Genomic DNA, 14,411 nt, shown 5'->3' with positions numbered 1-14,411 from the left:
CTAAACATGTTTCACTTATAACTCATTCTGTTCAAAGTAGTGAAGTTTTTGCTAATATGTCCGTAGATCTGGTTGGACCTTGGACTCCATGTTATCATCAGGGACAGACGGTTAAATTTGTCTTAATCATGGTTTGTCTATTTTCTAGATATGTTTTTACATGTCCGTTGGTTGATGCTAAAACTGAAACAACTGTAAAGGCTATATTGGAAAATTTTGTACCTACCTATGGTTTATTTAGAGCTTTGAGATCGGATAGAGGTACAAATTTTACAAGCAGTGTGTTTAAAGGCGTGATGAAAGGATTGGGGGTGGATACTGTCCTAATTCCCCCCAGGAATCCAAATTCGAATCCTGTAGAGAGGCAAAATCAAAGTTTGTATGCTGCTTTGAAAGTAGATGAAAATCATGGAACAAAGGACTGGGCTAAAAAATTACCTTTGGCCACGTTGGTGATTAACTGTTCCAAGAGTACTAGAACTGGATATTCTCCATTTTTTCTAGTTTTTGGTCGGCAGCCACGTATTCCTCTCGATTTTCTATCACCAGTCCCGTCTGTTGAATCTTCATCCTCGCGGTCGTATTTGGAATTTCTGAAAAATATTGAGGATGTAATTAAGAGAATTTCTACAAAATCCAAGTTATATTTAGAGGTTCAAAATAAACACAGAGTACAGAGGGAAGCATTAAGAGTTACAGATGTTTGTTATGCTTTCTTTAATATTGTAAAAACTGACGTGTCCAAGAAATTACAGTCTTTCTATGGAGGGCCTTTTATTGTAGTTAAGAAATTTTCGGATGCATTGTATGAGTTGGCACCTTTTGGGAATAATCCCATCAAGAAAAATCAGGTTGTAGCTAGGGATAAAATTCGGAAAATTCATGCTCGAACGGAAGTTCTAGGGGAGGAGGTTAATTTTAACGTTTTTCCTTTACCTGAAATTTGTCCGTCCGATGAGATATTTTTGGAGGTTGACAATATGCCTGTGGAGAAAGAAACTGTAGAGGAGAGAGAGAGTGAAGATGTTGTGTATTTGTCATCTGAAAATGATGGTTTTGAGTTGGCAGAGGAAAGACAGAGTGACGAGATTCAGGAGAAGGAGAGTGAGGTTGAGGTTGATAATGACAGAGTTTCAGAGAATGAGAATAGAGAAATTATACCTGTAGGTGAAGGAGTAGAGGTGGGAGTGACAGATGAATCTGTGGTGCCTGCGCCTGTAGCTGAGGGTAATTTTGACGAGGTTGAGCTTCCATCGGAACAGTCGTTTTTGACTACGGCGCCGCCGCAATCTTCACCTGAAAGATTAGTTACAATTAAGAAAAGCGGATCACGGGTGGCGAAATATTTATGGGACACTGGGAGGAGGTTAAGATCTCAGGTAGGGGGTCCTGTGGTACATGTTCAGATAGGAACTCGAGGACGGAGAAAGTAGGGAAAGGAGAGCTGATAATAATTATTTTTGAGAAAAAAAAAATAATTATTAAAATACATATAAATATTTAAAAAAAAATATATTATAATAAGAGTTCATGAATTGTTATTTGATTATTTTAATAACAAATATGTGCTGACAAAGCTAGTAGGTAGAAAGTTGCCCTGCAATGAAAGGCTAAATCAGTTGATATTTGCGGGTGAATTGGTGAACAGTTATCAGCTAATAATGTCTGGTCATAATAATAAATTCAAATCAGGTAAATATTTTTTAATTTGGGGATTGTGTTTGTTACCCTGTGGTGCTGATGTGATACCTGTGCTAGTAAAGGAGTGTGTTGGCGACGGTCCTGAGTTGAGGGCTTCAGAATGTACAGTATTTGGTCAGCATGAGTTTAATGGAACAGTCAGCGGTCATCTGTTAAAAAAAGTTGGAGTGAGATTTTTGCCCGCGGTACAATGTCACGTCGACAGAACGGTTCACACCTGGTATTGCGGCAAATATAGCCATCTACATTTAGGGGCACCAGCTGTTGTTAGTAGTGATGAGTTAATTTCTAGTGAAGATTGTAAAAGGATGGAGGAACAGAGGGTGTTAGACATAGATGGACGACGGTTGCCTGTAGCGTTTTATGACCGGTCACTGACTTATTTCATAAATGGTACCATCCTGTATGATGATATGATGACGTATGGGATTGACCCTCAGTGCAGAGGAGATGGTATTTATTTAAATAATACCTTTGTGCCTAATACTTTTCAAGAAGTTCAGATTACAAGTTATTTGAAAAATATACAAATTTCAATGTTACCTGATAACAGTTGTTTTCTTGAGGACCAGTTCATTGGGGCACACTGTCTGGAGTCTGATCTGCGGCTTGGGCTTGATCGAGTGATAGTTCACAATAGATCACAGGAAGATAGACGTTATTTTAGTTATTTTCGGACTGTTGAAATTGTAAATTTAACTTTGTTTACATTTTCTAATATGGCGGATGATGCTAATAATCAGGGTGGCCAAAGTTGGTTGGCGATTTCTCCACAGTTTTCGTTGGGATTAGAACTGGGGAAAAAAGTGGAGTTTTCTGACTTTCTGACTGATTTGCATTATTTTCATACCAACGTTCCTGATGTATTTTTGTGGATTACAACTGCTAAAAAGAATTTCTTTCCTTGGATGCGAAAAAAAGAGGAGGATGGTGCTTTATTATTACAGTTAACTTCTTCCTATCATCAAGTGGAAAGGTACCATTGAATTTTGAGCATCTGCTGGATAAGGGAGAGAAAGGACAGGTGTTGGAGTCTGTGGAAGAGGCTAAACTTTCGGAATTGGCTGCTAATTCAAATGCGTTTGTTGTAGAGGTGACAGAAGATTGGTTTGTACATTTGTATAATTCCTCAATTGATTGGTTGACTAATAGTTGGCAGCATTTTGTTATGGCTGTGATGGGGGCTGCTGGGGTGGTTATTGGATTGCTGTGTGTTGGTTGTCTAGGCAGACTGTGTAACTGCGTCAAATTTTCGCGTTATCGGGAAAACAGTAATTAAAATTTGGCATCCCTGATAAATATAATTTATGTAAAGTATTTCGTTTTGAATGTCGTCTTATATATGAAAAATGTTAAAATATTAAAATATTAAAGTGTTAATATTTAATTATTGATTATTATCAGGAAATGGAGATGGAAACGAAAGGCGGTATCAGCGGCCGTCTGGTCGGCGGGAGGAGCGTGAACCGTCTGTTGAGATGTTGGAAGCTGGTAGATCTAATCGGCGGCATGTTGTGTATAGAAGAGATGACAGGAGGCAGTATGATGTAGAATCCCCCAGGTATGAGCCTGGATATGATGATGAGGACGATGTTGGCAACGTGAGTCTTGAAGTTGAGCTTGATTCCAGGGATCGTCTGCCCAGTGAACAGAGTGGTTCGGAGATAGACAGTTGGACTGAGCCTACTACGGACAAGCCTGAAAAGGTGGCAGATACTGGTTCTGGTGAGGGACGGCGCAGATTTGGTAAGTTTGTGCCAAATCAGGCTGCTGGGTCGGTCAGGTCTAAGGGAGCCAGTAAGGCTTATGATGATGCTGGAGAAGGTACTTCCAGAAGGGGAGCCAGCAATGCTTATAATGATGCTGGGGAAGGTACTTCCAGAAGGGGCGTGGTCAAGCGGCCTGCTGGGGCAGATTCTCTTGGGCCTAAACAAAAGAGGGAGTTACCAGATTTACGTGCTGAGGTTGAGAGAAATAAGGCTGAGCGCAAGAATGACAAACGTGGCTTGGCGCCGCTCAGTGATGAAGATATAGGTAAAATCAGTAATTCTGTTGCTGTGACTCTAAAGCCTATGATTGAGGAAAAAATTCGTGAAGCTGTAAGAGAATCAGTCAAAAGTTTGAACACTGCACAGAAACTTTGGCAGACGGACAGTCATAATCGGATTAAAGATATGTTGGCCTCGCATAAGAGGGATCTAATGGACTGTATAAGGAAGGTAGATACAGAGATGCAGCAAATGGTGGCTACTACTGCACAGCAAAAGACTTCTTATATGGTACAAAGTGTACAGACGGCAATGACTGATAATTGGGAAAGTAGTTCAGCCAAGTTGGGACAGCAGGTGAGCCAACAGGTGGAAAGTGTTTTGGCAGGACAGGGAACTAAGGTTCAAGAGGCTATTTCTGAGATGGCGAAAAAAGAGGCTGAAGTGCAAAGGCACCTGTCCAATATTTTTAGTGAGCTTAGCGAGATCCGGCGCAGAATAAACAATGACTTACCGGCGGCGTCATATTGGCAGTTGCAGCAGGCTGGAACTTCTGACGGTGCTGGGGCTAGCAACGGAGTGATGATGGTCTCGGGAGGTGTTCAGGTCACTGGTGGCGTTGAGATGGAGGTGGCAATGTCGGCAGATGGGCCAGCGGTTGCTGCAGAGGTGGCTGTTGCGAATGATACCGCCTCAGCGGTAAATGATGCTGTGATGGTGGCTGTAGGAGGGCCTGTAACTGCTGCAGCGAGTAATGCTGTCATAGCGGCAACAGTGGGCGTTTCGGCTGAGGTTGGTGGAGGGGCGCTGAACACTCCTCCTCCAGTGGGTGAAGGAGAGGAAGGACTGGAGGCCGGGGTTAATTTCGATGTAGGTTCACCCAGTGAAGACATTGATCCTAGTTTATTGGATCAACCTGATGGATGGTGAAACCATGCTTAGCTGGATGGTTTCAGAAGGGGGTAAATGTCATATATTTATGTTGTGATGTCATATATTTAAGCTTGCAGACCATATGATAATTGTTACTCTTAATTGCTCTTTAATTGCTCTCAGAAAGAATAAAGAGAAAATATATTTAAGTCAGTTGATATTGAGAGTCCTAACACAGAACATTATCTGGTTTGGGTTCGAGTCTTTATTAAGACCAATACAGCTATTTACAGACATCCTACTACTTTAGATAGTTTGCATAGGCAGATATTCTACCCCTTCAAAGTGCATAGTTAATTAATACATTGTATTAATTAAACAGACAGTCATCCTGTTGTTTGGTGTCCTGATATACAGACAGACATCCTGCTACTTCAGAACTATCCAGCTTTGAATAATCAGTAGTTTTGACTTATTAACATATTTAATCATTTCTAAATATAGTATCAATATATAATCTTATTTACTCAAAAACTGCATTTAATCCAATATAATAAATACTTAAAAATCTGTTTGCATTTTGAATTGAACATTAAGTCTACTCTATCATTAACTTATGTAAGTCTGTCTATATCACAGATTATAAAGTTGCTATTCTTTTGAAATCGTTCCAAACTGTTACAGGAGATTCATTACCTAAAGTTTGGTATCGACCGGACAATTCTAAAAGGACTAAATAATGAAAAGAGCTAACCGTGATGTGCGTACAGACATACAGAACCTAGTTATAGAAAAGCTTTGATAAAAAAAACAAATGTTACTTATTTTTACAATATTTATTGTACATTAAAGAAACATGTCGTCAAAATAAAACAAAATATCTGTCATTTCAAATACAAAGAGAGGGGTAGGTTTCTTGTAAAATCTGTAAAGGTTATGTGCTATAAATTAAAAACAGTAGTAGAACGATTAAGATTTATGTTAACTTAAAAAAAAAAATATTGTCTATATTTCTTTTCAATAAGAAATACACATATTTAGAGAATATTATCGTCCGACTACTATTTTTAAAGCTTAAAACACACACCTTTACGGATTTTACCAGAAACCTACCCCTCTCTTTTATAATATATACACTAATAGGATGTCATTCTTTATGTATGTATACATGGTCAATACTATCTCATAAACGGCTGGATAAAAGGGATATTTATTAAATTCGATAATAAATTATGTTGTATGTTTGGATTTTTTATATCAGAAAGTACAATGATATTTATAATTATCTCATAAAATTATTTACAACACTCTCATTCACATTTACATTTCAATGGAGAGAGGATCAATATTGTCAGCGCTCATCTGAATAGAGAGAGGGTTCTCTTCAGATATTTCTTCCTTGATATAAACTTCTTCACATTCAATGAAATTGATTGATACAGGAGTTGGAACTGTATTAATACGTCTTTTTATCATTTTTAAATGTTTAACAGATTTTTTGTGTTTTGATAAATCTGAACTAGAGACAAAATGTTTGTCACAAAGTTTACATGAGTATGGTTTCTCTCCAGTATGGATTCTTTCATGGAGAGTCAATTTACCACTAGTTGCAAAGGTCTTTCCACATTGATCACATGAGTATGGCTTCTCACCCGTATGAAATCTTTTGTGAACAGTCAATTGGCTACTTGTTTTAAATGATTTTTCACATTGATCACATGAGTATGGTTTCTCTCCAGTGTGGATCCTTTTATGGACCGACAAATCACTATTTCGAAGAAATCTTTTTTCACATTGATCACATGAGTATGGTTTCTCATTAGTATGAACTCTTTTATGGAGAGTTAATTCACCACTTTGATTGAATGTCTTTTCACATTGATCACATGAGTATGGTTTCTCACCAGTATGAATTCTTTTATGCACAGTCAAATCACTATTCTGAGAAAATGACTTTTCACACTGACCACACGAGTATGGCTTCTCACCTGTATGGATCCTTTTGTGTCTAGTCAAATGACTTCTATCCTTAAAAGCTTTTTCACATAAATCACAAGAATATGGTTTCTCACCTGTATGAACCCTTTCATGGAGAGCCAATTCCCAACCAGATTTAAATGTCTTTTTGCATTGATCACATGAGTATGGCTTTTCGCCAGTATGGATCCTTTTGTGCCGAGTCAAATGGCTAATTTGAGAAAATGTCTTTCCACACTGATCACATGAGAATATTTTCTCTCCTGTATGGATCCTTTTGTGTCTAGTCAAATCACAATTTTGAGAAAATGTCTTTTCACACTGATCACACGAGTATGGCTTCTCACTAGTATGAATTCTTTTATGTCTGTTCAAGTGACTGCTAGTCGTAAATGACTTTTCACATTGATCACATGAGAATGGTTTTTCACCAGTATGAACTCTTTTATGGACAACCAAATTACCTCTCAGTGTAAAATTCTTGTAACAAATATGACAGGTATTCATGCTGGTTTATCCTCTCTCAATATCCTAAAATATTTTTATGGATCAGTATTAAAACATAAAATATTGTTGTACAGATATTTCTAGGTAAAAAATTATTTACACAAATCGAGAAAAAAAGGTAAAATAAATTGTTCTAAAGTAATGATAAATGGGTGAAGTTAGAATTTAATATTTGAGGCAGGGGAGTAAAATGAGGGATTTCAAAGTTTGGGGAAAGCACCCCTTTACCCCCATCCCAGGACGTATATGAGTTAGGGAGGTACTGGTAAATATAAAAAATGCATTCATATAGAACTGGAAATAAATTGTTATTATATTTAGAAGAAAAACATTGATGACAACATCTATAAAAGCCAAGCTCAAATAAACCAAACTAGCAGAAAAATCCAGGTTTCTAAAGGGACAATGGCCAATAAATTGATGTGCATTCCATATGATGATGCCCATAATTACCCCTTCTGTAGATTAATATTGGTGGTTGAAACGATTGAACACTCAACTTAATGAATCAAAATTCACTATTGTCCCCAAAGTTGCTAAGCAATTGAATAAGAAAACGTTATTATAAAACTTTGGGGACTATTGTTATAAAACAACTCATTGTCCTCTTTCTCTCTGAGAAAAATCTGCAATCTATCTTTGATAAAAACTGTGGATAGGTATATTTCTTATTTGAATTTGAAACAGAGCAGTACAGACAGACCAATACATCAAGTGATATGTAAAGTAGGTGCGAAATTAGGAAATTGACAGCAAATTATTTACAAACAAGGATGACAACATCCATAAAAGTGAAGCTCTGATTCAGTAGGACAAACGAACATTAACAGAATAAACATATTGTAAGTAAAGGGAAAAGTAGGTTGCGGGTAAAATCCGTAAAGGTTGTGTGTTTCAAGTTAAAAACAGAAGTAGTATGATAAAATTTTATTTTAACTTTTTAAAAAAAGAGAGGGGTAGACATTTTTTTTTCAATTTTGAAAATTTAAGTGCTAAGCTTTCTCAATTGTATCTCACTGTTATAGGAATCATCATACCTAATCGTACCTAACTACTACAGGAATCACCATACCAAGTTTGAAATTGAAAGGACAATTGTAACATGACTAAATTAATGAAAAGAGCTTACCATTACGGACGGACGGATTGACCGTAAATATAGAAAATCTTTGCAGTTATATATAAATACATACCTTATAATATAAATTAGATCTGTTCACTTTGATTGTTAGTTGCTAACTGACAATGCTACAATTATCAACCTAAATCATAAACAATCGTTATATTCATTGAAATTAACAAAATCTCCGCCCACTTACTTAAATATGATGCTCAACACGAACTCCTCCCATTTTTAATCATCAGAAACTGGACAAGCAATTATTAGAGAGAATAAAGATTCTTGCAGCAAATCATTTTTTATCATGTTTATTACATGTTTTAAAAATGAATATTGTACTGTACATATTTACATCATTTTGTCATTATATAATATAAAAGTAATTTAGCGGCTCAAACAGAACAAATGTGAACTTATTACGGACAGATGGTCAAAATTGGAGAAAGGCTTCGCACATAAAATATAATAAGAAATTAAAGTACCTTTCATGAGTTTATTACACTCCACAATCAAAATTCCTCTGCAGATTTCTCTCTGTTCACTGTAAATTTTTCAATCAGAAACAGGACAAGCAAATGTTTTTTTTTTATAAAGGGTGTGGAGTTATTTTAAAGAAAATTCTGGCGGCAAATTATTGTTAAACTTTTATATTTAGGTAAGATTGTTAAGGAGTAAAACTCTGCCCACCCCCTCAAAAAAGCATTATATGTTTGGAATTATATTAGATTATACCTTCCCCCCCCCCCTTTAAAATCCCTCAAAAACATTTGCTGGCACTTCTCACCTTGGTAAGAAGCCCTTGGCTTTAGCAAATAAGTAGGTACAATATCCCTTTTAAAATGCGGGTTGTAACCCGTCACAAAAATTAGAAGGTAATCCCCCCCACCCTCCAGTTTACCCTAGGTCTAAAACTTTTTTATGTGCCATTTACCCCAACCAATTTTAAATTACCCCCTCTTAAAAAATCTTGGACGTCCTTGACAAGCATTTAAATCTGCAAGAATTTACAGCCCCTACTTGGCTGAATATTATTATAGACAAAGATCTCGTAAACAGCTACAATAATTGGGGAAGTTTAGCATTGACCAAAAATAAGAAAAAAATATCGCTTTTAAGCTCTTACGAAGGTGAAGGGAGTTGTTACTCTTTAGTAAAAAAAATTCAAAAATTTACAACCTGTGTGTTTGTAAACAAAAATAGTAGAAAACTTCTTTCTTATCGATATCTATACTCTGTGCATTTTTATTTGTTATAAATAAATCTGAAAATAATATATTTACATTAGACAATTATTTTATTTACACTACAAGATAAATAAACAAAAAAATGATTTTCTTTATACTGGAAAACAATAAAATCATTTATGTAAATTAAAAACATTTAAACAGCAAGTTGTATGTGAAATAAAATGGAGACAGGATTAATGTGGAGATCCTGTAAAATCAAGTGAAAAGTAAGTATATTTATAATTTAGACACACCATAAAATAATCTAATATTCACATATTAATTGAAATAAACACAATAGCTACCTATTTATAAATGAATAAAAAATTGCAACAAATAAAGATAAAATGCAGATTTTTAATGTGAAAAATAAGATTAAGATTTTTATTTGAATTGACCATTAATCTTGTCTCTCTAAATAAATATTTTCATCCTATGGCAATTAAAGGTTTATATTTCTATTTTATGATGAACAATATCAATAGTATCAATTCTATCTTCATCATAATTTTGTTCTAAAGAAAGAGGATCTTCTATTTCTTGTTTAATATTTTCTTCAATATTGTCAGCTCTCATCTGGATAGAAAGAGGATCTTCATCAAATATTTCTTCTTCTTTAATTTCTTCCTTGATATAAACTTCTTCACATTTAATTAAATCAATAGATACAGAAGTTGGAACTGTATCATTACAGGTTTTCATCATTTCTAAATGTTTAGTGGTTTTAAAATGTCTTTTTAAATCTGAATTAGTGGTAAAATCTTTGTTACAAAGTTTACACGAGTATGGCTTCTCACCTGTGTGGATCCTTTTGTGTTTAGTCAAATCACCATTGTGAGAAAATGTTTTTTCACATTGATCACATGAGTATGGCTTCTCACCAGTGTGGATCCTTTTATGTTTAGTCAAATCACTACTAGTTGCAAATGTCTTTTCACATTGACTACATGAGAATGGTTTTTCACCTGTATGGATCCTTTTATGGACAGTCAATTCAATATTTTGTGAAAATGTCTTTTCACATTGATCACATGAGAATGGTTTCTCTCCTGTATGAACTCTTTTATGTTTGGTCAAATTACTATTACTAGAAAATGTCTTTTCACATTGATCACATGAAAATGGTTTCTCACCTGTATGAACCCTCATATTATCACAAATATCACAGGCATTCATTCTGGTATATCCTCTCTCAATCTACTAAATAAAAGGGGGGGGGCGAAAGTGACACTTTTTGAAACCAAAACTAAAAGTCAAAGGAACTCAACTAAAAAAAGAGTTACAGGTCTGAGATTTTGCATGGCAGTTGCTTTATAGGGGTACAATATGGAACTGTGAAGAAACGGCGGCGCAACCGCCGAAAACCGCCGAGAAAAGGCAAAAAAAAATTCGGCGGGAAACGGCGGTTTTCGGCGGTTGCGCCGCCGTTTCTTCACAGTTCCATATTGTACCCCTATAAAGCAACTGCCATGCAAAATCTCAGACCTGTAACTCTTTTTTTAGTTGAGTTCCTTTGTTGACTTTCAGTTTTGGTTTCAAAAAGTGTCACTTTCGCCCCCCCCCCCTTTATATATTCAAACACAAAATTGATATATTCAAACTAAACAAAGTCATATATAATTCTGATATGCCTTAATTTACTATAAGATCTATTGTTATAGACATACAGACAAAAGTAGAAGGAAAGTAATAAACAAGGATGTTAACATTTATAAAAGCAAATCTGACAAACATAGGTTGATTGGTCTTATTATCCCCCCCCCCCCATCTTCAGGTTATATTAACCTCTCCCATCATCCTCAAGTTTTCGTTTTTATAATTTAAGAATATTTAGCAACTCCTCCTACTTTAACTGAAAAATTACAGTATACTGTTTAAAGGACATACTTACAATTTTAGGATTTGATTATAAAGATGATTTCTTATAATATTGTACCTTGCTGTAATAGAAATCTGTATTCCAAAAATCAGATGAATAGGATAAGTGTAACACATAAAATTTTTATATCAGAAAGGTTAAAAATCAACATGCTTTAAATGGACGTACAGACATGATTATACAGTTGCTACGCTTTCTGAATCGTACCTAAATACACCAAGTTTGAAATTGAAAGGACAATTCTAACATGACTAAACTAATGAAAAGAGCTGACCGTTACGGACTGACGGGAGGACCATAAATATAGAAAATCTTTGCAGTTAAATAATAAATATACAAATACCTTATGATATAAAGTAGATCTGTATAATGGATTGGATATCTCTCTGTTCACTGTGAATGTTAATTACTGACTGACAATGATACAATTATCAACCTAAATCATAAACAATAGTATTATTCATTAAAATTAACAAAATCTCCGCCCATTTACTTAAATATGATGCTCAACGCGGACTCCTCCCACTTTTAATCAGAAACTGGACAAGCAAATATGATATGGTGTTATTTTCAATAAAGATAATGGCGGCAAATTCAGGGAGGAGGAGACATTGAGATGATTATTACACTAGTCCCCAAGCTTTATAATTACGTTTTCTTTTTCGTTTGACCATCAACTTTGGGGACTATAAATACATTCCGATTAGTAGGGTTGGGCAGGATATCCGGTGAGGCTGGATATCCGGCCATTTTCAATATCCGGCCGGACACCGGATATTGAAACTATCCAGCTGGATATCCGGCAATATAATATTTTACAACAAAAATTTATGTTTTTTTTTATAATAAATGGCTGTAATATTCTTATTATTGAAGCTATAAGAACAATTTTTTTCTGAATATGTTTATCTTTATGTAAATTTTATATTAGAAATCTCAAAACATAAATTTTGGCGGGGGCAGCAGTTCTTGGTAGCTGCCAGCCTCAAACTGGCGGTCGGCATAGAATATGATATGAAATTAAAACAAGATACCCTTGTCCCTTACATCCTTATAATAAAGTAACAGGATGTCTATTTGTCTGTCAGTTCCAAAGGATCTCGCTAACCGCTAAACCGATGTGATTCTTCTTTACACCTTCTCATAGGTCCTGGGAAGGTTTATTGCTATTTTTGGAGAGCAACAATCCTCCCCAGAGAAATTGCCAAAAACAAAAAATAATTAAAACGCCGTCCTACATTTATTGAATTTTCTTTTGTTTGTAGTACCCAAACTTTTCAACCAATAATATACAGAAGGGTTCATTTTCTTTATTGGGGATGTATTTCAATTTATCGTCCATTGTCTTATCCCTTAAGATCCCTGGATGTTAAACTTTATTAGTACTGTTTAGTAACAACCAGCTGCTTCGCCCCTAGCCATTAGTGGATGGTGGAGGGGGGTTAAAAAAATAGCTTAAAACTACTCCAACACATTTATAAAGTACATTGGATTTCCTATACTTCATATATTGTGATAACCTTTTCTCAAACAGTAAAAATTAATTAAATGTTTTGGTTAAAGTAAAAACCAGAAGACATTTGGACATTTAATTTTTAAGATTGAAAAATTTCTTGAGTAAGTATTTAAGTTTGTAATAGGAATCTTTCACACAAACAGCATGGAATTTGTTTCTCATTAATGTAATTAAAACAAGGATGACAACATCCATAAAAGCGAAGCACTGAAACGGTAGGGCAAACGGACATTGACACTTGTATAGTGTCTGAACTGAATAATCAGAATATAAAAGTATCGAAAGAGTCGAAGCAAAATTGTAAGTAAATTAGTTGAAAAACTGCTTGATACATGATAATGTTTATGGACATACATACATTTTTCGGACTTGATTATAGAGTTGCTTCGCTTATACTATTGTTCTTTGTTGTCCCAGGAATCAATAGACCAAAAATCAGATGAAACGGATAATTAGATCACATAAAAATTCGCTTTTAAAAAGGTATGTTGTGCTAATATTCCGTAAAAAAGTGAGTTTTAAAGCTTAAAACAGTAGAAGAACGATAATATTCACTAAATATGTGTATTCCTTATTGAAAAGATCTATAGAGAAAATTTTTTTTTACAAAAATTTTATCGTTCTACTACTGTTTTTAAGCCTTAAAACTCAAACCTTTTAGCACAAACTACGTCCCCCTTTGTAATAATTTAAAAATTTGATTTTTTCTCAATAATTTTTCTCCTTGTAACTAAATCCTGTTGGAACTCTTTGACTACTGCGAGACAAACTCTGTAGCTTATAAAGATAGTTGCACTACAAAAAAGAGAAATATTGAGTCAGCAAAAAGAGATATTTTGTTCAAATATCTTAAAGTGAAGTGAGTAGCTCACTAATAAAATTAAGAATTAGCTTGTCTCGAAGGGGTTAGTTGTAATTGGAAAATCTAAAAAGATTCCAAATTGTCTGATTCTGAGATCAATGATGAAAACAAATTCTGGCACAATTAATGAAAGTAATCACATTTACCTGATTTATCTTAGCTTTTTATTCTAATAAAGGCTGGAATAATTCTACTCTACTTTAATTTCATTGTTATCCATTATCTGAAAAAAATTAAAAGGTACAAAAAATGATAAGTTTTGATTTACAAAATAGAAAAAAAATATTTTTAACCAAATAATCTTAAATAACCAGCAAGAGTAGAAAAATAATACATACCGATTTTATAAAAATAAAGTAAGGATTCGGGGGGGGGGGGGAGTTTTGCCAGTTTTACTTACTCCGTGATTATTAGGCTAGGTATTAATGTTAGACAATATAACCGAAAGATAAAGTTTTATCCAGAATAACCTATGTCCTGGCTTTAATATCAAGTCTAATAATGATGGGGTAAGTAAAAGTGGCAAAACTCCCCTCCCTTTAATATTTACATTAACAACAAAACAATATTTACAAAATTTGGTATTTCACATAAGAAAACAAATTGTTCATCATATTTCAATTTTATGTTCTACGATATCAATAGAATCTTTATCCTCAATTTCTTCTCCTTCTATTTCCTGTTTTATAGTTTCTAAAACATTCTCAGCCTTTAAGTTGACAGAGAGAGGATCTTCATCAAGAATTTCTTCTTCTTTTATTT

The 14,411-nt window shown here is 34.6% G+C and overlaps 1 protein-coding gene and 2 long non-coding RNA genes across 3 annotated transcripts; all 3 read right to left on the bottom strand.

Moving 5' to 3' along the window:
• Positions 1-5,559: 5,559 nt before the first annotated feature.
• On the bottom strand, positions 5,560-7,066 carry LOC145321499 (uncharacterized). Its single transcript, XM_080162915.1, has one exon. It carries the CDS (start codon positions 7,044-7,046, stop codon positions 5,883-5,885), a length of 1,164 nt encoding a protein of 387 aa, XP_080019041.1. The 5' UTR covers positions 7,047-7,066; the 3' UTR covers positions 5,560-5,882.
• Positions 7,067-8,238: 1,172 nt separating this feature from the next.
• Positions 8,239-9,429, bottom strand: LOC145321502 (uncharacterized). Its single transcript, XR_013880262.1, has 3 exons — positions 9,343-9,429; positions 8,649-8,707; positions 8,239-8,308 (listed from the first exon to the last, which is right to left on the bottom strand). It is a non-coding gene; the product is annotated as an uncharacterized LOC145321502 (long non-coding RNA).
• Positions 9,430-9,559: 130 nt separating this feature from the next.
• LOC145321501 (uncharacterized) lies at positions 9,560-13,874 on the bottom strand. Its single transcript, XR_013880261.1, has 3 exons — positions 13,796-13,874; positions 11,615-11,707; positions 9,560-10,592 (listed from the first exon to the last, which is right to left on the bottom strand). It is a non-coding gene; the product is annotated as an uncharacterized LOC145321501 (long non-coding RNA).
• Between the last annotated feature and the right edge of the window lie 537 nt (positions 13,875-14,411).

This window comes from Acartia tonsa, chromosome 6 (genome assembly GCF_053477335.1).
Source record: "Acartia tonsa isolate MP-2025a chromosome 6, ASM5347733v1, whole genome shotgun sequence".
Taxonomy (NCBI): domain Eukaryota; kingdom Metazoa; phylum Arthropoda; class Copepoda; order Calanoida; family Acartiidae; genus Acartia; species Acartia tonsa.
This window is presented reverse-complemented; position numbering and strand designations above follow the sequence as displayed.